Here is a 24391-nt window from a genome sequence, read left to right as displayed (position 1 = left end):
CTGAGGTGTTCTACAACCAATGATGGGCTTTTGAAGTCACTGTCATAATGTAGGGAAACAGAGTAATGTACCACAAGAGTAGTGAGATTCATGAGCAGATATTCATTTCTAGCAGTGTTGGTTGGTGAACACATTGAGATCTCCACAGCTCTTTTTAAAATTGTTGAATAATGCCATGCAAACAGTGCCATGGAATCCACTCGGGAGGGCTCTTGGAGTCTTAAATTAATGCATTATCTGAAACAAAAGCACCATCGGCAGTGCAGCACACCCTCAGCACCACCCTGAAATGTCAGCATGGATTAAGTGCTGAAGTCCCAGAAATCAGGCTTGGGAACCTCACCTTTTGACCCAGAGGTGGGAGCCAAGGCTGACATCTTGACGGAGAAATGTGGGCCAGCACACTGGCAGAACTTTCTGATCTTCAAATAATGCTACTGAATTATTAGTCTCCACCTGTACTGGAAAAAATGATCTGCAAAGGGTGGTTCTCTGATAGTGCACATGTTCACAAATTCATAAGTTATAGGAGCAGAATTGGGCCATTTGGCCCATCGAGTCTGCTCCGCCATTTGATCATGGCCTTATCTCCACCGTCCTGCCCGTTCTCCATAACCCTTCAACCCATTACCAATTAAAAATCTGTCTAACTCCTCTTCAAATTTAATCACTGTCCCAGCATCCACTGCACTCTGGGGTAGCAAATTGCACAGATTCACAAACCTTTGGGAGAAGTAGTTTCATTTTAAAAATAAACTTAGGGTATTTATTTTTCCAATTAAGGGGCAATTTAGCATGGCCAATTGACCTACCCTGCACATCTTTGAGAGAATGTGCAAACTCCACACGGACAGTGACCCAGGACCGGGATTAAATACGGATCCTCAGCGTCATGAGGCAGCAGTGCTAACCACTGCGCCACCGTGCCGCTCGTGTTACTGAAATCTTCTTGAGCATTACACCATCTCTCTATTTCAGTACTAGAGCTGTGTCACTGTGATTCCAGACCGTACTCTGGTAGTGTGTCGATCCATTGATTGCTGTATTTTTTATTAGTGGGGGGGAGAGGGATTTCCCATAATGCACACGACTCTGTGACTCAAGAAGGCAAAATCGCCTGCAGAGGAATTGTGAAAGCTCAAATGAGTTTAGGTGGGCAAGTGGCCAACAAGGACAAGGAGTAAAAGGCAACGTGTCTTCTCAATTGTTCTTTATTTTCTGAATTTTCACAGATATTAATGAGTGCCAAACCATCACAGATGCCTGTAAGGGGGACATGAGATGCATCAATCACAACGGTGGATACTTGTGCTTACCAAGGACTGCTGCACTCGTCCTGGCAAACGGACCATCCAATCCAACATACCCTGCATCTTCACCAACAGGGCGCTCCGAAACCTCAGTCTACCAACCAGCCTCAATACCCAGATTTCCTGTTCCACAAAGAACTCTGGTCTGTCGTTTTGGCTACACTCAGGATGACAATAACAACTGTGTGGGTACGTTGGTGCTTTATTAATCAAGTGCTGCAAAAATGAACGACCTCACTTGGCCTCACCTGAAACTATGCTGCATTTTAAACCTGACAAACGTAGTATATTTTTGACGTTTTTCAGCACCCTCTGCTGGACAGGTAGGAGGTCCTATGCTGCAGTGGGTAGCATTCCAAACTCTGAGCCAGAAGCTCTGGCCTCGAGTCACACTTGGTGGTCAAGGAAGGAGCGTTCATAATGTGGCCACACAGGTTGAGTATCAACCTGCAAACGCCTTCCAACACATGCTAATGGTAGGCAGTAAGCAGGAGAGACTCCTGGTCAGCCATGTTTGGTATGGACTGGTGGTCCTCAAGCTTTTAGCCTCTGGCGGCAAGCTAGTGTTCCAGGAAAAACCTCTCTGTGGAAACAAGTGAATGTCTGCTTTGTGTGCCACTAGAAGCGGGACGTGAAACAATAACAAACAACTATACAGATAAGAATAAGTGCACAGCATAATCATCAGGTGCATACTCATATAAAAGCTGTTCAACTTTTCTGCCTAATGATACAGGGTGATGAAAAAAGTGAAAACTACTAAATGACTGAACTCTAAACATCATTCATGGATTCAGCTCTGCAGGGGTTGTTGATACAGTTGTCGGGGGGGATTCTGAGCTTTGTTTTGATCGAACGTTTTGTGAGCTCCAATTTGAAGTAGGTTTTGAATGGGCAATTGTTTATTTCAACAGTTTCGTGAACATTTCAAAGACTTCCCAGTATTTTTATAAGGTGCAGGAATTCTGTGCAAAGTGGATATTTGGTGAGTTGTACGCTGGATAAGGGGTGTGGAGAAGGCATGGGGCATAAAGTGGAACAGAAGTTATGGGAGGGGCATGGGAGTATGAAATGGCATGGGGGGTATAGAAGCGGCAGGGAAGAGGGAATGAGGAGTGAGGGCTGGGGTACCCAAAACGTATGTACAGAACTTGGCTAATGTCATGCCCGTCTTGGCATCCATCCGCCAACTTTCCCACCTTAAGCCTGCCTCTGCAGACGGCCATCCGACTCCAGACCGTCCCTGCCACCCCACCATGAAAATAGCGTGGGCAGGCACTGCTGGTCAGGAAGTAGGCTCAGGACATCAGGAAATCTGCCAACTTGTGATTTGCATCTCAAAGATGGAGATCCGGCCCGATTAATTCAAATACCAGGAAATGGATGTTAAAATGAGAAACCTCGGAGTAAGAAGGGAGTATGTTCGGTAGAATATTTTGCCCGTATGGTTTGTGCAGATGAAGTGACCAGGGAAGGCCATAAACAAGCCAACAGGTATCTAGATGCTCTTGGCAAATGGTATAATTGAGACGCAATGTGCTCAAGATTAGGTAGGGCTAAATTGAATTGTAAAAGCCTGTTTGGCAATGCCTATTTTCTGTTCCTAACATCTATGGAGACATTTCTGATCAGTGCTGATCCCATACACACACTTATAGTACTTGTCAATAGCCAGCAGGCTCCGATATGCTAGATTATTTGTATAGCCACAGGGTTCTCTCCTCCTGGGGTGGGTCTACATTGAGAGTGAGCCGAGAGACATCTCTCCTCTTACAAGTATGGTGCGCCTTATGTCTGTTGTGCCTATAAAGTGCTCTTTTGGAATTTGGGCACAAAACAAACACTTATGGCCGAAGAAGGAAGTCATCAGGAGATGGATTTCAGCCATAGGATCTGAGATGATTGGTAGCTGTGAGGGTTCTAACATCAAACTCATCCATTGTGAATGGTTGGAAGCAATACTGCAGTACGATGTTAGGGAATGATTTAAGTATTAATGCGCAATGTGACTTAGCATTCATTGGAGTAACAATCTGTACTTATATCTGTACTTAACATAGAAAAAGATAGAAGGCTCACTTGACCGATTCTAGAATCCTTACAGTGCAGACAGAGGCTATTCGGCCAATCGTGTCTCTACCGTCCCTCCGAAAGAGCAGCCTACTCATGCCCACTCCCCCCACCTCACCCCCGTTAACCCACCTAACTTGCACATCTTTGCAATGTGGGAGGAAACCGGGGTACTCAGTGGAAACCCACGCAAACACAGGGAGAAAGTGCAAATTCCACACAGACAGTCACCCGAGGTCGGAACCTGGGTCCCTGCTGCTGTGAGGCAGCAGTGCTAACCACTGTGCTACCGTGTCCAATGCCTGGGATGGGAGCATTATCTAATGATGAAAGGTTGGAAAGGTTGGACCTGTATCTACTGGGGTTTAGAAGATTGAGAGTTGATCTTATTGAAAGTTTTAAGATCCTGAGGGAAGTTAGCATGGCGGATATCTCCTTATGGGAGACAATAGAATTCGAAGATTTCTTTTAAAATAAGTGGTATTGCTTCAAGGCAGGAATAAGGGTGATTTTTATTCTCTCAGAGGATCGTTGGTCTGTGGAATTCTCTTCCCCCGAGAGTAGTGGAGGAAGGTCATTGAACATTTCTAAGGCTGAGTTAGATACTGAACAAGTGAGTTGAAGTAACGTGAGGCCGATAACAGTTTGTTAAATAAAAATTGAGAGTACCCAATTCTTTTTTCCCAATTACGGGGCAATTTAGTGTGGCCAATCCACTTACCCTGCACATCTTTGGGTTGTGTGGGCGAAACCCATGCAGACACGGGGAGAATGTGCAAACCCCACACGGACAGTGACCCGGGGCCGGGATCGAACCCGGGTCCTCGGCACCGTGTGGCAGCAGTGCTAACCACTGCACCACCGTATCACCCTTTGGATAACAGTTTCTAAACGGATGAAAAGAAACACAAGATCAGAGATTAAAAGGTCACCATTGGAATCTTCTCACAATCAAGTTAGCCAGGACGGGCAGATACAGATTGGCATGAGGCTGAGATTAGACCAATTATGCTGGTTTAACACAGTGGGCTAAACAGCTAGCTTGTAATGCAGAATAAGAACAACAGCGTGGGTTCAATTCCCGTACCAGCCTCCTCGAACAGGCACCGGAATTTGGCAGTAACTTAATTGAAGCCTGCTTGTGACAATAAGCGATTATTATTATTAACCGTGGCGTTGTGACAAATTAGACTGAACATGCTCACTCCCTTAGATAATGAATCTGTGAAATGAAATGAAATGAAAATCGCTTATTGTCACGAGTAGGCTTCAATTAAGTTACTGTGAAAAGCCCCTAGTCGCCACATTCCGGCGCCTGTCCTGGGAGGCTGGTACAGGAACCGAACCGTGCTGCTGGCCTGCCTTGGCCTGCTTTAAAAGCCAGTAATTTAGCCGAGTGAGCTAGCTACCTTTCAATCAGCTTCTGAATGCTAACTCTGGCAATGGGAAGCAGAAGAATCAGTCAGCGCCAGCTCGGAACAGTTTCTTTATGCTTTTAAGATCTGCATAGTTTATGGGGTACGCTTCTCTCCCCTGAGGTGGGGTTCCCTGTATACAAAAAATAAGTGTTCATTAAAAAATGGTTACACCTCAAAATTCAACCCATTTAATGCCTTCAAACTGAGAGGCTATTGATAGCATTGGAGGATGCTGCACACGGCTGTGTTTGCCCACGGTGAATCAAGATAAGGGTACTATGCGGGCAATGCAAATGTATTTCTCCGCCATGGTGTCAATATCTCAACGCGTAGAGATCATTTTAAAAGCCTGCATTGCGCACGAGTGGGGAGATATGGAGAATGATACTGGCTGAAATGTTTCCATTCCCGCCAGTGGAATCTTCCAGTCCCACCAATGATGACCCTCATTGCGGGTGCGAATAAGGGGAAAGCCCGTTGACAGCAGAAGGACTGGAAGATACCACCGCCAGCCACCCTCCAGCAACTGGAAGATACCATCACCAGCCAACCTCCAGCAACTGGAAGGTACCATCACCAGCCACCCTCCAGCAACTGGAAGATACCATCACCAGCCACCCTCCAGCAACTGGAAGATACCACCACCAGCCACCCTCCAGCAACTGGAAGATACCACCGCCAGCCACCCTCCAGCAACTGGAAGATACCATCACCAGCCACCCTCCAGCAACTGGAAGATACCATCACCAGCCAACCTCCAGCAACTGGAAGGTACCATCACCAGCCAACCTCCAGCAACTGGAAGATACCATCACCAGCCAACCTCCAGCAACTGGAAGATACCATCACCAGCCACCCTCCAGCAACTGGAAGATACCACCGCCAGGCACCCTCCAGCAACTGGAAGATACCATCACCAGCCAACCTCCAGCAACTGGAAGGTACCACCGCCAGCCACCCTCCAGCAACTGGAAGATACCATCACCAGCCACCCTCCAGCAACTGGAAGATACCATCACCAGCCACCCTCCAGCAACTGGAAGATACCATCACCAGCCACCCTCCAGCAACTGGAAGATACCATCACCAGCCAACCTCCAGCAACTGGAAGATACCATCACCAGCCAACCTCCAGCAACTGGAAGATACCACCACCAGCCACCCTCCAGCAACTGGAAGATACCATCACCAGCCACCCTCCAGCAACTGGAAGATACCATCACCAGCCAGCCTCCAGCAACTGGAAGATACCATCACCAGCCACCCTCCAGCAACTGGAAGATACCACCGCCAGCCACCCTCCAGCAACTGGAAGGTACCACCGCCACCAGCCACCCTCCAGCAACTGGAAGATACCATCACCAGCCACCCTCCAGCAACTGGAAGGTACCACCGCCAGCCACCCTCCAGCAACTGGGATACCACCGCCAGCCACCCTCCAGCAACTGGAAGGTACCACCGCCAGCCACCCTCCAGCAACTGGAAGATACCATCACCAGCCACCCTCCAGCAACTGGAAGGTACCATCACCAGCCACCCTCCAGCAACTGGAAGATACCATCACCAGCCACCCTCCAGCAACTGGAAGATACCATCACCAGCCACCCTCCAGCAACTGGAAGGTACCATCACCAGCCACCCTCCAGCAACTGGAAGGTACCATCACCAGCCACCCTCCAGCAACTGGAAGATACCATCACCAGCCAACCTCCAGCAACTGGAAGATACCATCACCAGCCACCCTCCAGCAACTGGAAGGTACCATCACCAGCCACCCTCCAGCAACTGGAAGATACCATCACCAGCCACCCTCCAGCAACTGGAAGATACCATCACCAGCCACCCTCCAGCAACTGGAAGGTACCATCACCAGCCACCCTCCAGCAACTGGAAGGTACCATCACCAGCCACCCTCCAGCAACTGGAAGATACCATCACCAGCCAACCTCCAGCAACTGGAAGGTACCATCACCGCTGCCTGAACCGCCGCGAAACACGCCACGGGCGGGGGAGGGAACTTTGTGCGACAGTGTAAAACAGGCGATTGCGAGTTGCCGGCTCTTTTTAAACCCTCATTCTTATCCTTTAAATTCTTATTTCTACTGATTTTATTCGAACTAAAATATTGGGAGAGGTGATAAAGAGGGTGCTGAATCGAAGTCAACCATTTTATGCTGTCGCACAAAGATCTACCCCATTCTTCCTTTACATGTGCACTCTGTTCCAATTCAGTCATAAATCTATGTTGTTTACAGCAGAGTTACGGGCAGCCGCAAATTGGTACATGCGGGTCCTGGGTTGGATGCACTTGAACTTGTAAAGGTGCCAGCAAGACTAAGGCAGTGAGCATTCAGCCAACTTCCAGGACTGAGAGCATTGCATAAACAGCATACATAACCCCAACCGTTGTTAAGCCTGTCGGCAAAGAAATAATTCTTGGGCTAGGAATTCTGCACTGCCCAATTTTGAGATTGTGAGTGGCACCAAATGCAATCACAAAATGATGGTTGTTGTCCTCATTATTGGGCCTCACACCACCTTGTTCAATAAGGAGGGGGGGGGGGGGGGGGGGTGTACGTCCTGCTGGAAATGTCTCCATGCTTCTGCAACATTGCAGGAGTAAAGACCAATCGCTGCCAGAGAAACAACAGTCACTGAGCCCCTAAGCTTTTATGCCCAACGTCCTTCTGTGGCTGCCTGGAATAACAAACACCTTTCAGAACACACTTTTCCTCATATTCTCCTAATAACAAAAGAAAAATTATGGGCACAATTTAACGGACTAGCTGCACCCGACCTGGTTTTGGACAAGGCGGTTGAATCCCGCAGGAGGCCTCTCGCGTGACTTGCGACGCTTAAAATGCCTCGCCAAATTTAACGGAGTCTCGCGAGATGTTGTGATCTGGATCTCGCCCTTACTGGGTGTGATCCAGATCTGCATATCTAAATATCCATTAGGCTCATTAAATATGCGTGCATGGGATTCACCCAGCACCCTGGACATAACAGCCGTGCCTGGGAGAGCTCGCCAGGATGCCGTTTAGCACTCTCTTTCACAAATGTGAACCAGTCATAATGGCACCTGAGGGGGTCTCTCAGGCTGTTAGAGACTCCCAGGGTGATCGGGGACAGGGCAGGGTGGCACTCTGGCACTCCCTCTGGCACCTGGGCACTATGGCAGTGCCAGCCTGGCACCCTTGAGGTACGACACGGGCACCCTCGCAGTGCCAGGTTGCCCAGGTAGCACTGCCTGGCCGGCAGGAGAACTGCCAAGATGGCACTGCCAGAGTGCCTGGATGCCTGGTTGGCACTGCCAACCTGGTAGGTGGGGGGTGAAGGCGTGTTCCCAGGGGCCTGCCTGAGGTTGGGAGGAGTTGAAAACATGGGTGGGGGGAATGAAAGGAGTGGGTAAAGATCGGAGCAGTCAGTCAAAATGGCGCCATAATCTGCGAGGAGACTTTCCTGCTGGACTCACCGGTAGGAAATGACGGAAGTGCGACCTTCACAAGGTCAAAAAAATGGCAAAGTGCCGTTGAATAGCAGGTGTTTCTCGCCACTGCAGCCACTGAGAAACATCCGCTCAATGCGCCCAAAACCGGATATAGAATGTTTTCCGGTTAAATCCTCCTCACACAGGGCAGAGTGACTTTCATATACCCAGTCTTGTACTGGTGAAGAAAGTATGAAATAAATTTTGGCAGAAGGGATAGAGAGACAATAAAAACTCAAGTTACACAGGGCTAATTAATGCTGAGGGACTTTGGAGTTCATGTTTCTAGATCGTTGAAGGTGGGAGGACAAATTGGGAGAGTAGTTGGCACACATTGAAACATACAAAATAGGAGCATGAGGAGGTCATTCGGCCCTTCAAGCCTGTGCCACCATTGATTATGATCATGGCTGATCATCCAACTCAATAGCCTGATCTTGTTTCCCTCCCATACCCTTTGATCCCCTTCACCCCAAGTGCTGTATTTTAACTGCTTCTTGAAAACATCCCACTGGGTGAAGACATTTCTCTGCATGGGATTTTGGGATTCATAAATTTTGGGAGGTATTAACTAAAACAGGAAAGGTTATGCTGAAACTTTGGTTCGGCTAGAACTAGGGGGATTGCATCCAGTTCTGGTCACTAAGCTTGAAGTAGGATGTGAGAGTTCTTGAGAGGGTGCAGAGGAGATTTACCAGCATGGCGCCATAACACCATAAAACCATAAGACATAGGAGCAGAATTAGGCCACTTGGCTCATCGAATCTGCTCCGCCATTCAATCATGGCTGATATTTTCTCATCCCTATTTTCCTGCCTTCTCCCCATAACCCCTTATTAATCAAGAACCTATCTATCTCTGTCTGAAAGACACTCAGTGAATTGGCCTCCACAGCCTTCTGCGGCAAAGAGTTCCACAGATTCACCACCCTCTGGCTGAAAAAATTCCTCCTCATCTCTATATCAAAGCATCGTCCCTTCAGTTTGAGATGGTGTCCTCTGGTTCTAGTTTTTTCCTACAAGTGGAAACATTCTCCCCCGTCCACTCTATCCAGGCTTCGCAGTATCTTGTACGTTTCAATAAAATCCCCTCTCATCCTTCTAAACTCCAACAAGTACAGACCCAGAGTTCTCAAACATTCCTCATACGAGAAGTTCTTCATTCCAGGGATCATTCTTGTAAACCTCCTCTGGACCCTTTCCAAGGCCAGCACATCCTTTCTTAGATATGGGTCCCAAATCCATCATAAAGGATTTTTAGCTACAAAAATTGTTGTCTTGGAGCAAAGGAGATTGAGGGGAGATTTGATAGAGGTGTACAGGGTTATGACAGATTTGGATAATATAGACAAAGAAAAACTTCACAATGGATGGTACAGGAACTAGGTGACACAGATTTACAGTTTTACGGAAGAGAGACATAGAAGACGGGATTCTCCCCGACCCGGCGGGGCGGGCGGTCCGGGCGCCGAGGAGTGGCGGGAACCACTCCGGTGTCCGGTCGCCCAGAAGGTGCGGAATCCTTCTCACCTTCAGGGGCTAGGCCGGCGCCGGTGGGGTTGGCGCAGCGCCAGCCAGCGCGGAAGGGGCTTGGTGGCGCACCAATCGGCGCCGAAGGGCCTCTGCCAGCTGGCGCGAGTTGGCGCATGCGCGGGAGCACCAGCGTGTGCTGGCGTCATCCCAGCGCATGCGCAGGGGGGGTTTGTCTCTGTGCTGGCCATGGCGGAGGTTCAAAGTCGGTGCGGAGGGAAAGTGTGTCCTCATGGCACAGGCCCGCCCGCGGATTGGTGGGTCCCGATCGTGGGCCAGGCCACCGTGGGGGCACCCCCTGGGGCCAGATCCCCCCCCCCCCCCCGAGAACCCTGGAAGCCCCCCGCAGAGCCAGGTCCCGCTAGTAAGTACCTGGTCTAATTTATGCCGGCGGGACTGGCCTAAAACGGGCGGCCATCACGGGCCGGAGAATCAGGGGAGGGGGGGCCGCTGCCAGCGGCCGCCGACTGGCGCAGCGCGATCCCCGCCCCCGCCAAAACCCCGGCGCCGGAGAATTCGGCAGCCGGCAATGGAGGGATTCACGCGTTCCCCCGGCGATTCTCCGGCCCGGTGAGGGTCGGAGAATCCCGCCCAGAGTCCCTGCAGTGCAGAAGGAGGCCATTCGACCCATCAATTCTACACCAATCCTACGAAAGAGCACTCCACCCCTCCCACTCCCCGCCCTATCCCCATAACCCCACGCATTAATCATTAATCACATCTTTGGACTAAGGGAGGAAACTGGAGTATCTGGAGGAAACGCACACAGACTTGGGGAGAAGGTGCAAACTCCACACAGACAGTCACCTGAGGCTGGAATTGAACCACCGTGCCACCCAGGGGAGGATGTGAGGAGAAAAAATACTTTGCAGTCAGTGCTTATGACCTGGAACCCACTCCCTACATGGTTGGTGGGAATAGTGATGATGAATAATGCTCTCAGAAGGAAATTGGATAGGTGCTTGAGGGGCTTTCAGGGCGACAGGGATAGAGCAGGGAAATGGGACTGATTGGATTGCTTTTTCGAGAGCTAGCATTGACTCGGATGGGCCGAGTAGTTTCTTTCTGCGGCGTAACGGCACTGTAAGACTAATAGTTCATGGCACAGAGAAGCACAGAGATCCCCGTGGGTGGTAGAGCTGGAGGACTCTACAGGGATGGGAACTGGACAACCTGTTCCATAATGTTTGCATAACTTTAGATCATCTTATTATTACCACAAAAAAAAATAATTCACCAGCTATGATAAGGTTAACATAACAGCAATAATTCATGATTGCTGTTGGCACCAGCCTTCTTCGCTGATCTTTGGCATGTGGGAAGGATTCTGTTGTTATGGATGAGATCTTTTGTTTAGACTCTGGGCAGAATGTTCGTTGAAAATAAATGAGTTTTGGATTGTTGCACGCTGTTGCTCACAACTCTTTGCTCAAATATAAAAGCCCTTTGAGACTAAAATGAATGTATGCTGTGACAGCATGAATAATTACTACCCCACACACTGAAAGGGCAAAATGAGTAATGTCTTACACAGCAACACAGGAAGGCTAATTGAATGAAGAGATTAAGGCCTTTTTGACCTCCTCAATGTGGGGCCTCTGAATAGGGTCGGTCGAGCTGAGGTACAAAGTCAGCCTTGGGCTCGAATTCTCCAGTTGTTCACTGGCAACGGGATTCTCTGGTCCCGTCGGCAGCGTTCCCCACCCTCGGGTTTCCTGGCGATGTGGGGTAGCCTCAATGGCAGCGGCAGGAGCAAGAATCCCGGCGCCAGCGATCAGCGTGCTTCCTCCCACTGCCGAGAATCGCATGGCCAGGAGGCCAGAGAATCCTGCCCTTCATCTTGTTGAATGACAAAACTCAAAGGGCCGAAAGGCTTACTCCTGCTCCTGTTTCTTATGTTCTTATCCCTCACAATGCGACCGTTGCCATTTTGGAATGGGCATTCTGCTGAGTGTCTAGAAGTCACATGCATGTTCCAGATGGTAAGCCGCTTTTAATGTGCAATTTGCTATCCGATGACATAATGGGACCTCACCTGTCACTTTGGTATCTTTGGCAGAAGAGCTGAAGAGGTTCTGGAAAGATAAGTTAGGTATTATTTTTGTTCGGCCCAGAGGAGAGTAACTATTCCTCTGGGATGGAGCAAACAAAAAACTGCAAGATGCTGATGACTCAGCCTTGACTTCCCCACCTCCAGCATCTCAGCTGCTCCATCTTCCTGTGGGTCAAAGCTGCTCCTCGGGGTGCTCAATTGGCCTTCGCCGTTCAGTGGTCCCATTCAAAATGAGGCCAGGACCTCAAAATCTTCACCGCGGGAATGGAAGACCGGTGAACTGCCTGTTAGCTACCCAAAAGCCTGTTGTGATATGAAGTACAGGTACCTTTAATGGTGCGTACCTGCAAAGAGCAGTCAATCGTTGCCAGTTTGATAGGATGTGATGCATTAGCCACTTGACTTGTCCACAAGCAGCAGGTGCAGGTGTGCTGTGCTTAGCCTCCTAGGAAATTCTATTTGTATATAGTATTACCTTCAAATAATGATTGGTACGTTTGCACTGTAGGAGAGAAGAATATAACAAAACCAGGGTTGACGCCACTGAACACCAAATTTACCATAAAGCCGGTCAAATGGCTGAACATCAATTACCTCAGAACCTCTTTGGGTTCCGCAATCATCCTATTGTAGGCAAAATTAAATGGTCACGCTTCACTAAAGTCAGACTTGGCAACTTTGAATCGAGGTGCTTAACTGTTGAAAACATTTGGTAACCACTGAAATTCACTACCATTAAGGATTGTCTAGGAAACTACTTGGCTAGGTGTTCATTGCTCCCTGCCACATCCACTCATGTGCTTCCACTGATTAACACTGGGAACATAAGAGGCCAGAAGGAAATTGCCTCTCGGCCCAGGCAGTATCGTATTCAACAAATGCTTTCTGCACAGACATTAATTCAATGGTGCAACAAAACACTGGCAAGATTTTCCATTCCAACCAAATCGAGAGGTCCTAATTAAGATGCTTTTGCAAAGTAAGCAATCAAGCTAAAAATCTCCCTTGGCAACCAAAAGGTTCTGCCAATGAGGCCGGAGACGCAGTTGCAGGCCTGAAATGAAGTCCCTGCCCATTCTGACTTCTAATAGAACATGGAACATAGAACAGTACAGCACAGTACAGGCCCTTCGGCCCACAATGTTGTGCCAACCATTTATCCTAATCTAACATCAACCTAACCTACACTCCTTCAATTTACTGCTGACCATGTCCCTAATGGCTCTGACTCCACCACCTCTGCTGGCAGTGCATTCCACGCACCCACCACTCTCTGTGTAAAGAACCTATCTTTGACATCTCCCCTATACCTTCCTCCATTCACCTTAAAATTATGTCCTCTCGTGACAGCCATTTCCGCCCTGGGGAAAAGTTTCTGACTATCCACTCTATCCATGCCTCTCATCACCTTGTACACCTCTATCAAGTCACCTCTCTTCCTTCTTCGCTCCAGTGAGTAAAGCCCTAGCTTCCACAACCTTTCTTCATAAGACATGCCCTCCAGTCCAGACAGCATTCTGGTAAATCTCCTCTGCACCCTCTCCAAAGCATCTACATCCTTCCTATAATGAGGCGATCAGAACTGGACACAATATTCCAAGTGTGGTCTCACCAGGGTTTTATAAAGCTGCAGCAAAACCTCGCGGCTCTTAAACTCAATCTCCCTGTTCATGAAAGCCAACACACCATACGCCTTCTTAACAACCCTATCAACCTGGGTGACAACTTTGAGGGATCTATATATGTGGACACCAAGATCCCTTTGTTCCTGCACACTGCCAAGAATCCTGCCATTAATTCTGCATTCAGCATTCAAATTCGACCTTCCAAAATAAATCACTTCACATTTACCTAGGCTGAACTCCGTCTGCCACTTCTCAGCCCAGCTCTGCATCCTGTCAATGTCCTGTTGTAACCTGCAACAGACCTCAACACTATCTACAACTCCACCAACCTTAATGTCATCAGCAAACTTACTAACCCACCCTTCCACTTCCTCATCCAAGTCAATTATAAAAACCACAGAGAGCAGAGGTTCCAGAACAGATCCCTGCGGGACTCCACTGGTCACCGACGTCCAGGCGGAATACTTCCAATCCACTATAACTCGCTGTCTTCTTTCGGCCAGCCAATTCTGTATCCAGACAGCCAAATTTCCCTATAGCCCATGGCCCCTAACTTTCTGAATGAGCCTACCATGGGGAATCTTATCAAATGAAATCCATATACACCACATCACTGCCTGACCTTCATCAATGTGTCTCGTCACATCCTCAAAGAATTCAATGAGGCTTGTGAGGCACGATCTGCCCCCACAAAGCCATGCTGACTATCTTTAATCAACTATGTTTTTCTAAACAATTGTAAATCCTATCTCTCAGAATCCTTTCCATGTTTTGCTCACCACAGACGTAAGACTGACTGGTCTGTAATTCCCAGGGATTTCCCTGTTCCCTTTCTTGAACGGAAACAATATTTGCCTCCCTCCAATCATCCGAAACGACTCCAGTGGAGAGTGAGGATGAAAAGATCATCGCCATTCATTGGCCCACTGGCCCAATTGATCAAGATCCCGTTGCGATCCTAGATAACATTCACTGTCCACTATGCCACCAATCTTGGTGATATCTGCAAACATACTAACCATGCCTCCTAAATTCTCATCCAAATCAACAGACGTTAGGCTCACCAATCTGTAGTTCCCAGGCCTTTCTCTGCGGCCCTTCTTAAACAAGGGCACAACATTTGCTAACCTCCAATCTTCAGGCACCTCAACTGTGGCTGTCGATGATTCAAATATCTCTGCTAGGGGACCTACAATTTCCTCCCTAGCCTCCCACAACATCCTGGGATATATTTCATTAGGTCCCAGGGATTTATCTACCTTGATGCACTTTACGATTTCCACCATCTTCGTATCTGTAACATGTACACTCCTCAAGGCATCACTATTTATTTCCCCAAGTTCCCTAACAACCATGCCTTTCTCAACAGTAAATACTGATGAAAAATATTCATTTAGGATCTCACCCATCTCTTGTGGATCTGTAAATAATGACCTTGTAGATCCTTAAGAGGTCCTACTCTCACCCTTGTTACTCTTTTCCCATTTATGTATTTATAGAAGCTCTTTGGATTCTCCTTTGTCTTATCTGCCAAAGCAAACTCATGTCCCCTTTTTGCCCTCCTCATTTCCCTCTGAACTGTACTCCGACAACCTCTATACTCTTTAAGGGATCCACTTGATCCCAGCTGCCCATGCATGTCATGTGCCTCCTTCTTCTTTTTGACCAGGGCCTCAATATCCCGAGTGATCCAGGGTTCCCTACTTCTACCAGCCTTGCCCGTCACTCTAAAAGGAATGTGCATACCCTGAACCCTGGTTAACACTGTCCCCACTTTAATTCTCACTTACCAGCCGTCCCTTTACCTGCCAACAGACTCCCCCAATCAACTTTTGAAAGTTCCTGTTTAATACCATCAAAATTGGCCTTGCCCCAGTTTAGAATTGTAACTTTTGGGCCAGACCTATCATTCTCCATAGCTATCTTAAAACTAATGGAATTATGGTCACTGGTCCCAAAGTTATACCTCACTAACACTTCCGTCATCTGCCCTTCCTTATTCCCCAAGAAGAGGTCAAGTTTTGCCCCGCTCTCTTGTTGTGCCATCCACATACTGAACGAGAAATTCCTCCTGAATACACTCAACAAATCTCTCTCCATCCAAGCCCCTCATGCTATGGCTGTCCCAGTCCCCAGCTATTACCACTCTATTTCTCTTGCAGCCATCTGTAATCTCCTTACATATTTGCTCCTCAATTTTCCGCTATTTGGGGGCCTGTAGTACAAGCCTATCAAAGTGATCTCTCCTTTCTTATTTTTCAGTTCTACCCATATAGACTCAGTCCGTAAATCCTCAGATATATCCCCTCTCAGTACTGCTGTGATATTCTCCCTAATTAAAAACGCAACTCCCCCTCCTCTCTTACCTCCTGTTCTATCTTTCCTATAGCATCTGTATCCCGGAACATTGAGCTGCCAGTCCTTCTCCTCCCTTAGCCATGTTTCAGTAATAGCTATAATATCTCAGTCCCATGTACCAATCCATGCCCTGAGTTCATGTGCCTTGCTCGGTCAGGCCTCTTGCATTGAAATAAATGCAGTTTAATCTAGACTTCCCTTGCTCTCGGCCCTGCTTTCCCAGACCATCTGTCCGGTCATGTTTTGTACACTCTCCCTGTTTGATTTCTCTTAGCCTTACTGGACCCATTCACTGAGTTATCCACAGTCTCTGTACTCTGTACTGTGGCCCCTTTTGATATTTGACTTTGGTTTCTCTACCTTCACTTTTCCCCTCATGCCTTTTGTTTCTGTCCCCACTTTAATTCCCTCTGACCTCCTGCATCAGTTCCCATCCCCCACCCACATTAGTTTAAACCCACCCACATTAGGTGGATTGGCCGTGCTAAATTGCCCCTTGGTGTCCAAAGATGTGCAGGTTTGGTGGGGTTGCGGAGATAGGGTGTGGGAGTGGGCCTAGGTAGGGTGCTCTTTTTGGGGGACGGGTGTTCGGTGCAAACTCAATGGTCTCAGGGCCTCCTTCTGCGCTGTGGGGCATCTATGACACTATTATTTCAATCTCATCGTTGAGATTCTGTTCCCCTGGATTCCCGCGTTAGCGCCAGCACGCAAACACAACTTCAGCAGTTAGGTTGCGATGGGCAGAACCCCACTGCAACAAAGAGGTCCATTTACCCCAATGACCCTCAGCATGGATTCCCCAACCTTCTTGGATCTTCAGAGCCCTTTTCCAGTGTGGAGCATGTATCTCTGCTTCTCTGTTCATAACTGAACTGGAGCCTCTTCCTGCCCCTGTTCCCTCCCTGGGCCTCTTCCTTTGGGAGCCCTCCATGCCGCTCTGCCTGCCCCCTGCCTGGGACACTTGCCTGTGATGGTGCTTAGCTCCTGGTCACCTGATCCAGGTTTTCACACCGTACACAAAGCTGACAGAATGTACAGATTTCTCAATTGTGCATGTGCAGCCCTCTCCCGGTTTCTGCAATCCCGGCAATGCCAAAATCCATCAGAAGTTGAAGTTCCCGACCCCTCCCGTCACAGTGAGATAAGTATAGTTTTCATAACATCCTTCAATCAGGATGTAGTTGCATTTCATGGATACTAATTCTTCCAGAATTAGACCCACTTTCTTAACATTACAGGGCAATTTAAAAAGCATTAGATCCCTCGCTAAAGTTGCCATCCCTCCACGACTGGCCTGAACTATCCAGGAACTAGAGTTTAGTCTTTAATATTCTGTTGCAGACAATGCAGAAAGTAAATTACTGAAACATAAAAAAAATTATTGTTCTTTCCAGGGATGTGGGCATCGCTGGAAAGGTTAGCATGTATTGTCCATCCCGATTGTCATGTGAGTGTTCCTTTAAGAAATGTTTTTGGGGCAGCACGGTGGCACAATGGTTAGCATTGCTGCCTATGGTGCTGAGGACCCGGGTTCGAATCTCGGCCCTGGGTCACAGTCTGTGTGGAGTTTGCACATTCTCCCCGTGTTTGTGTGGGTTTCACCCCCACAACCCAAAAAGATGTGCAGGATAGGTGGATTGGCCATGCTAAATTGCCCCTTAATTGGAACAATTGGGCACTCTAAAAATTTTTTAAAAAAGAAATGTTTTTGTCTTATCACATAGCTTCAGTGATGTCATTGTGTGGGTGGAGCTGGGCTGTGGCTCTGAGTTTTACTTACGCTCTGAGTTTGAACTGGTTCTGTTCTGAACAGGTTGAAAGAAGGTTTTTTTCTCTCTCTGCATTTTAAAAGCTGTTTCCAGACTGCTTGATAACTTGAAAAGAAATAACTGTTTTCTGGAAGGAATTTAAACCTGCTATTTTGGAAAGGACACAAGAGTATCCATTCCACAGTCTTAAAGACACCATGTCTTGGGTGCCGTGTGCTGGGCCACACCTTTGAAAAGGATTTTCTGGTTCATGGGATCTTCTTATTAAATTGGAACAGCTAAAGGGGGGAATTATTCAGGGTTATATATAGACTACTGTAGCTGTGCAGGGTATTTATGTTGGCAGTTGATAAAAATGCTTACTGTCTGTGTTTATTAAAATGTTAACTAAATTCGTAGAATAAACTTTGTTTTGGATTAAAAGTGCTTAAGGCCTCTGGTGAATAACACCTGAAAGGTAGGCCCTTGTGCTCATGTAACGAAAATCTATAAACAGTTGTAGGCCAGGTGAACTCCATGATATATTTTGGAGTTTTCTAAACCCTGGCCCATAACACCATTTGCCCTTGTGAGCAGTTAAGAGTCAACCACATTGCAATCAGCCTGGAGCCAGACTGGATAAAAATGGCAGATTTCCTTCCTAAAGTCTGTTAGTGTTGCCTTTGGTCTGGTATGGGGTATCCATGGTCCTGGGCTTACAAATAAGACTGGAGGTAATGCTATTAATAAACTCTATCTTTTATTTAACATAATGCTAAATAGTTACAAGGTAATCTCATGAATACCTAGTTTGTGCTTCCTAGTCACACCAGAGATACTTTTTAGTTCTGCCAAGATTAAAGTTAACTGTAGAAAATGGGATAAATGCTGAAAGACTTTTGAACTTAAAAGGTTAGGGCCATATTGACTTAACGCGTTAGCAGCTAGCAAGGTACGGTCATAAAACAATAGCTGGGCTTAGCTGGAGTACGAGAGATAAGCGGCGTGATTTTCCGGTCGTTCCTGCCCCAAGATCTTCCAGTCCCACCAGTGGCGGGAAATCCAATTGACATCAGCAGGATCAGAAGATCCCGCCACTGGCCAATGGTAGGCTGCCTCTGCCAATGTTAAACCCGCTGTGTGGGTGCGGAAAATCCCACCAACGTGTCTACACTGCTTAGAAAGAATTGCGGCCCAGAGAGTTGTTTTGTTTTGGGAGTTAATTCTACAATTAATTTAAAAGCATTCAGTGAGCCCTGGGAGGTTATGTCACTATGGAGATGGGTGGAGTTAGAGTTTTTCAATTTATTTATGTTTGCTGGCGGAGTGAGTGTTCTGCAATAGGCGAGTGGGCCATTCTGAAAAGGTGCAGCTGTTAGCAGGCTTCAGGCTGTTAGCTGCCATTGTGCTGCTGGGATTCGGGAGACACCCTGACAATCAAACAAGGCTCAAGGGAAGCTCTGAAGATCTAAGAAGGCGTCAAAGATTTGGTGACTCTGTGGTGTGAACCAGTGGGCTCATGGTAACCCTTTTTAGCAGCAGTATTCTACTCAGTATGGCTGAAGAGCTGATTGCATGCTTGTGGGTTTGTGCTTGAGTGGATACTCGGGAATCCAGGGGAACAGGATCTTGGGAGATGAGATTGAAATCCTATCAGGCGGGCCATTGTTGATGCTGTCGGAGTTCGAGTGATGTTTGGAGAGAGGTTTTGGTTATATCTTCGAAGGTGAAGACTGGACACCTTCGTGAGAGATACGGGGTGTGATCTACTGGCATTGCGCCAGCAGGGAAGCACAGCCGGTAGATGCCAACTCCCAACTCCCCTCCCAGCTCTTCCTCCCACTTCCTCTTCACCTCCACCTGCCCCTCCCTTCCTTTTGTCAGGAGCATGAAACCCATCACATTTCTACCTTTCCCTATTTCCAAAGAAGAATCACATTGGACTCGGCATGTTAACTCTGTTTCTCTCAGCACAAATGCCAGGCCTGTTGGGTTTTTTCCACCTTTCTCTCTCTGACCTTCAGAATCCACAGTATTTTGTTTTTTATTTCAATACCTACTCTGTAACTTGTTTAGATGTAGTACGAGTGAACAAGTGTTAAACAGATACCAGAATATGCTTGCAGTGGGTTTCCTGTTGTACGCACCCCACACCACCATGATATGCAGACATGTACACAATGAGATACAAGCAGGCAGCTACTGAATACAGAGAACAGGACATAACCAATCAGCAGGCAGAACAACTATAGTTTCCCATTATAAAAGGCACGAGGCACTCACACTCCGCCTCTTTCCACTGGTGACATCTACAGAGTGAGGCAGGGTGTATATATCATATAACTCCCACAGCACGCGGCTAAGAGCTAGTCTGGTTCAGTCAGACAGATTAAGCACACTAGGTTAGCAGAGAGTCGAACTCACAGAGGATTGAGCTAACTGTGCAACAGGTTCAATAAATCATATTGAACTAACTTCAAGGTGTGGAGTATCTCTCAGGTAAAGCTGCATCCAGTTGCAGCCTGTGTTATCTTACTGTGCTTAATACGACAAAACCCCAACCGAAGGGGGAGGGGAGGGGGGGGGGGGGGATGTGCGTCGGCGAGACCCTTGAGGTAACCAGCCGGAAGGTCCTGGCCCACATCACAGTACATCCACCACTTTAAGATGTCCAATGGCCTGCCTGGTTTAGGTGCGCGAATAAGTAAGCTGCCATTCTGTGGCTGCTTTTCTGCGGGAAGAGGCCCATTAAAGTCAAGTGTTGAATTATTTTTGTGGGCCCCAAAGGAAAAGTTCACATTTGGAGCAGATGTCGGGATTGTTGAAGCCAAATTCTCTGAAGTGTGAGACTTTAACTGGAAACAGGTGGCCTCTGTTAGCACTGGCAAACAGCCATCATTGGGCCAGAGTGATTGTAAAACAGGCTTTTATGTGCAAATGTAACAATCTACTCCATGCCTTGGGATTGACCTACATAGGCACTTGGTGCCTTCTGTTATTTTAATCTTTATCTTGATTAATTCCACTGACCATATTAATGATTTCATTCTGTAACAATGCCATTTTTTTATATCTTCCAGAAACAATGCAAATTATTTTCTGAGCAAGTCCAAAAAAGGAATATCTTTTGCACTCCGAGACCACATGAATCTGTTGTTCTTAATCTTCTCTCTGGCAGGAATATAGGGTTTCATTTAAATACGCTAACTCTCGGCTGGCTTGCACCTCAAATCTTGAGTTGCACAATATTCTTTCTATTTTGCTTTTTCATTTAATCAACTCTTTATATTTGACACTATCCCGAGACATTCAGCCAAAGATGACAATGGCATCGAGTCAGGGGTGATGGCAAAAGAGGGGGAGGAAGACCCATGGCTCACTACTGGCCAGTAAATAACATTCTCGGTCAACCTCTGCTTTATTTTTTTTTAAATTTAGAGGCCCAATTCATTTTTTCAAATTAAGGGGCAATTTAGCGTGGTCAATCCACCTAGCTTGTACATTTTTTTTGGGGTTGGAGTAGTCAAGGTGTTTTCAATCTTCTCTAAGGATTCAAACACTGGCAATTGATCAGGAGATACACAAGTCTGAGAACACGCACTAACAGATTCAAAAGTAGCTTCTTCCCCGCTGCTACCAGACTCCTGAATGATCCTCTTGTGGACTGAACTGATCTCTCCATGCATCTTCCCGACTGAGTAGTAGGACACTCCGTATGCTTCACCCGATGTCTGTGTCTATGTATTTACATTGTGTATCTATGGTACGTCTTATGTTTTTCATGTATGGAACAATCTGGTAGGATTATATGCAGAACCACACTTTTCACACTATCTCGGTACACGTGACAATAAGCCCAAATCCAACCCAATCCAATGGCCGCGATTCTCCAGAAAAACGTCTAAGTTTGGTAGCGAACAGGAATTGCCACAAAGCTCCCAGCGCTCGGCCCAGCTCGGCCAGCAACGCAATTCAACATTAATTGGTCCACTTAACACAGCCTCATGGGCTTCATGTCGCAAATACATGGATAGATAGATACATAAAAGATAGGAGCAGGAAGAGGCCTTTTGGCCCTTCGAGCCTGGTCCGCCATTCATCACGATCATGGCTGATCATCCAACTCAATAGCCTAATCCTGCTTACTCCACATAGCCTTTGATCCCATTCTCCCCAAGTGCCATATCTAGCCGCCTCTTGAATATATTCAAAGTTTTAACATCAACTACTTCCTGTGGTAATGAATGAATGAAGGCTCGGCAGCTGATTCGCCAGGACCGCGCTCGCCGCTAACAAGGTCAGGCAGCACTTAAGCTACACTTGCTCAGCCAATACCAGCCAGATCACACTGATGGCGCTGAGCAGACCAGCCCCAAGATTCAGGGATACTGACCTGGGGCGGCTGCTAGACGCCGTGGAGGCCAGGAGGGATGTCCTGTTCCCCCGAGGGTCCCGGAGATTCAGCCATAAGGCAGCCAATGCTGCCTGGGATGAGGTGGCGGCAGCTGTCAACGCAGGGCGTGTGACCGGGGTACTGGTCTCCAGTGCCGTAAGAAGGTCAATGACCTACACCGGGCAGCATGAGTGAGTAGACACCAACACTCTCCACACTCCCCAAGGGAGCATCCATCCCCCAACTCCCCATGTGATCCCCAATCCTTCCTCCACCCCTTCCTTCTTCAACCCTCCCTTCACTCCCCCCCCCCCCCCCCCCACCACTGTGAACCACGTGTGTAGCTGACGAGACCCCTCTGTGCCTCCTCAGGAAAAGCTCTCCCATAATCAGCATGGGAGCGTCCAGACTGCGGAGGGCTGCTGGACTTAAGAATCCTCGTTTTCTTTGAGGAGCGGGCCCTGGAGGTGACCGGAATGGCCGAGGACAGATCGGTCACCCACGTGGAGGCTGGTGGATGCCGCAGAGGTGAGGAACCACCGGGCTCCACCCGGGGGACTTGCCAAACGTGAGCTGTTCTTGCCTTACTGACTGACCCATCCCTCCCACTGACCATATGTCATTCTCTCACAGGTTCCCCCATCCCGGGAGGCACTCTCTCTTGACTCCGAGGAGAACATCACCAGGAGAGCACTGAGGATGCAACCATTATAGTCGCGGCACAGCTGTCATCCTTACCCTCCACCAGTGCAGATTCACACACCTCGGTAGGACATGTTAGTGGTCAGGCTTCGGGGGCACAATCTGGTGAGCACCACACTGCTGATGATGCACATCAGGTGGAGGCAGGAACCCCCCAGGCGATACAGCAGTCGGAGGGCTGCTGGATCCCAGGACCCATCTCAGGCTGAGCCTGTGGAACAGGGTTACCCGGAGCTGATGGAGATGACAGGGAGCAGCTGAGACATCCAGAAGGAGATGTCAGCTTGCTCCAGCAGATCCATAGCCGCCTAGAGGAGTCCCAGAGCTACAGGCGCAGGAGATGTCACCGACAATGCGTGGCACCAAGGCCAGTACTGCTAGGGCGGCGACAGCAATGGAAAGCCTGGTGCACAACGTCGGCACCATGAGTGAAGGTGTCCAAGGCATTGCGCAGTCGGTGACGGCCATGGCTCAGGGGTCTCGGCAGAATGACCACTTCATTGGTGAATGTCACCTAGTACCACGCTGACCTTGATGAGGTTCTCCAGGACATGTCCTGCTCTCAGATGGGAATGGTCGAGAGGCTGTGGAGCTTGTCCCAGTCGTAGGCGGGCATGGCCGAGGCACTGCAGAGCATGTCCCAGTCACTTAGGAGCATGGCTGAGGGCGACGACATGATGGTGCAGACCATGGGGAACTGGCAGACCCAGATGTTGCAGGGGCAACTGGGGCTCGAACCAGGTGCCCCTCCATCCCAAGGTGAACCCTAGGGCCCAATGGGCACTGAGCACGATGAGGGGGTGTTGAGTGCCAACCCGGACCCGTCCCATGGAATGGCATCGATGGTCACCAACCTTCCTGAGTTCCATCCCTCTGATAAGGCGGCGTCTCGAAGTCAGCACCCGGGACAGGGCAGTACAGCTGTGCATGTGCAACCGACAAGGGGTCCGGGGTCCTCCAGCCTCAGAGTCCCCAGAGGACGCCTGCCAGGGGCATCGAAGGCCACCGGACGAGGTAAGCAGCCGGCTGCCTCCACCTGAGATGTGCATCCTGGGGAAACATCTGGACGTAGCGGTAGAGCTAAGAGGGCCAAGCACTTTGAGGATCACTGGGTGTCATGCTTCGATCTACACTGTATATACCGGCTATATTTATGCCGTTAGTTAAACTTGGAGACATGGCTTTCTATTCTATCCCCCGTGTTGCTAATAAACACGGTAAGTAGTTGAGATAACAGATCCCTTTGATTTGCCATGAGTCTCATCCTGCCAGAGGATTTGCCCATTACCCCTACTCTCTGCCTCCTGCCACTCGCTGACCTCCAGCTGTAACTAACACTGGACCGGATCATCTGGTCCTTCCTGACAATGGGATCTTCCCATTCCGTCAAAGGCGACCCTGCACGGGGGGATTCCCAAGCGGCAGGATGGGTGAGCCACACACAGCACGGTAAACATGGGCGGGACTGGGATAGATCTGCCTATAGCGAGCTGCCTCTGCTGCCAGAAATCGCACCGCAGCAGGGGAGGTGGCAGGGGGGGGGGGGGGGGGGGGGGGGGGGGGGGGGGGGGGGAATGCCACCCGTCTTTAGCAAGTGCCTTCTCATTTCACACCTGCCATGAGTTAACATGGATGGAGTTCATTTAATTAATGATTTCCTTATAACCCACGTGACCTACTCGGTATTTTGCTGCA

At 48.5% G+C, this 24391-nt stretch overlaps 1 protein-coding gene across 2 annotated transcripts in view; it reads left to right on the top strand.

The window, feature by feature from the left end:
• fbln5 (fibulin 5) overlaps positions 1-24391 on the top strand; it is a 98428-nt gene that overhangs the window by 28923 nt on the left and 45114 nt on the right. For both annotated transcript variants that reach the window (XM_038774536.1, XM_038774546.1), the window contains exon 4: positions 1233-1499. In XM_038774536.1, coding sequence (XP_038630464.1) covers positions 1233-1499 — 267 coding nt within the window. The remainder of the gene's footprint in view (positions 1-1232; positions 1500-24391) is intronic.

The sequence above is a fragment of the Scyliorhinus canicula genome, chromosome 2, assembly GCF_902713615.1.
Source record: "Scyliorhinus canicula chromosome 2, sScyCan1.1, whole genome shotgun sequence".
NCBI lineage: Eukaryota > Metazoa > Chordata > Chondrichthyes > Carcharhiniformes > Scyliorhinidae > Scyliorhinus > Scyliorhinus canicula.
This window is presented reverse-complemented; position numbering and strand designations above follow the sequence as displayed.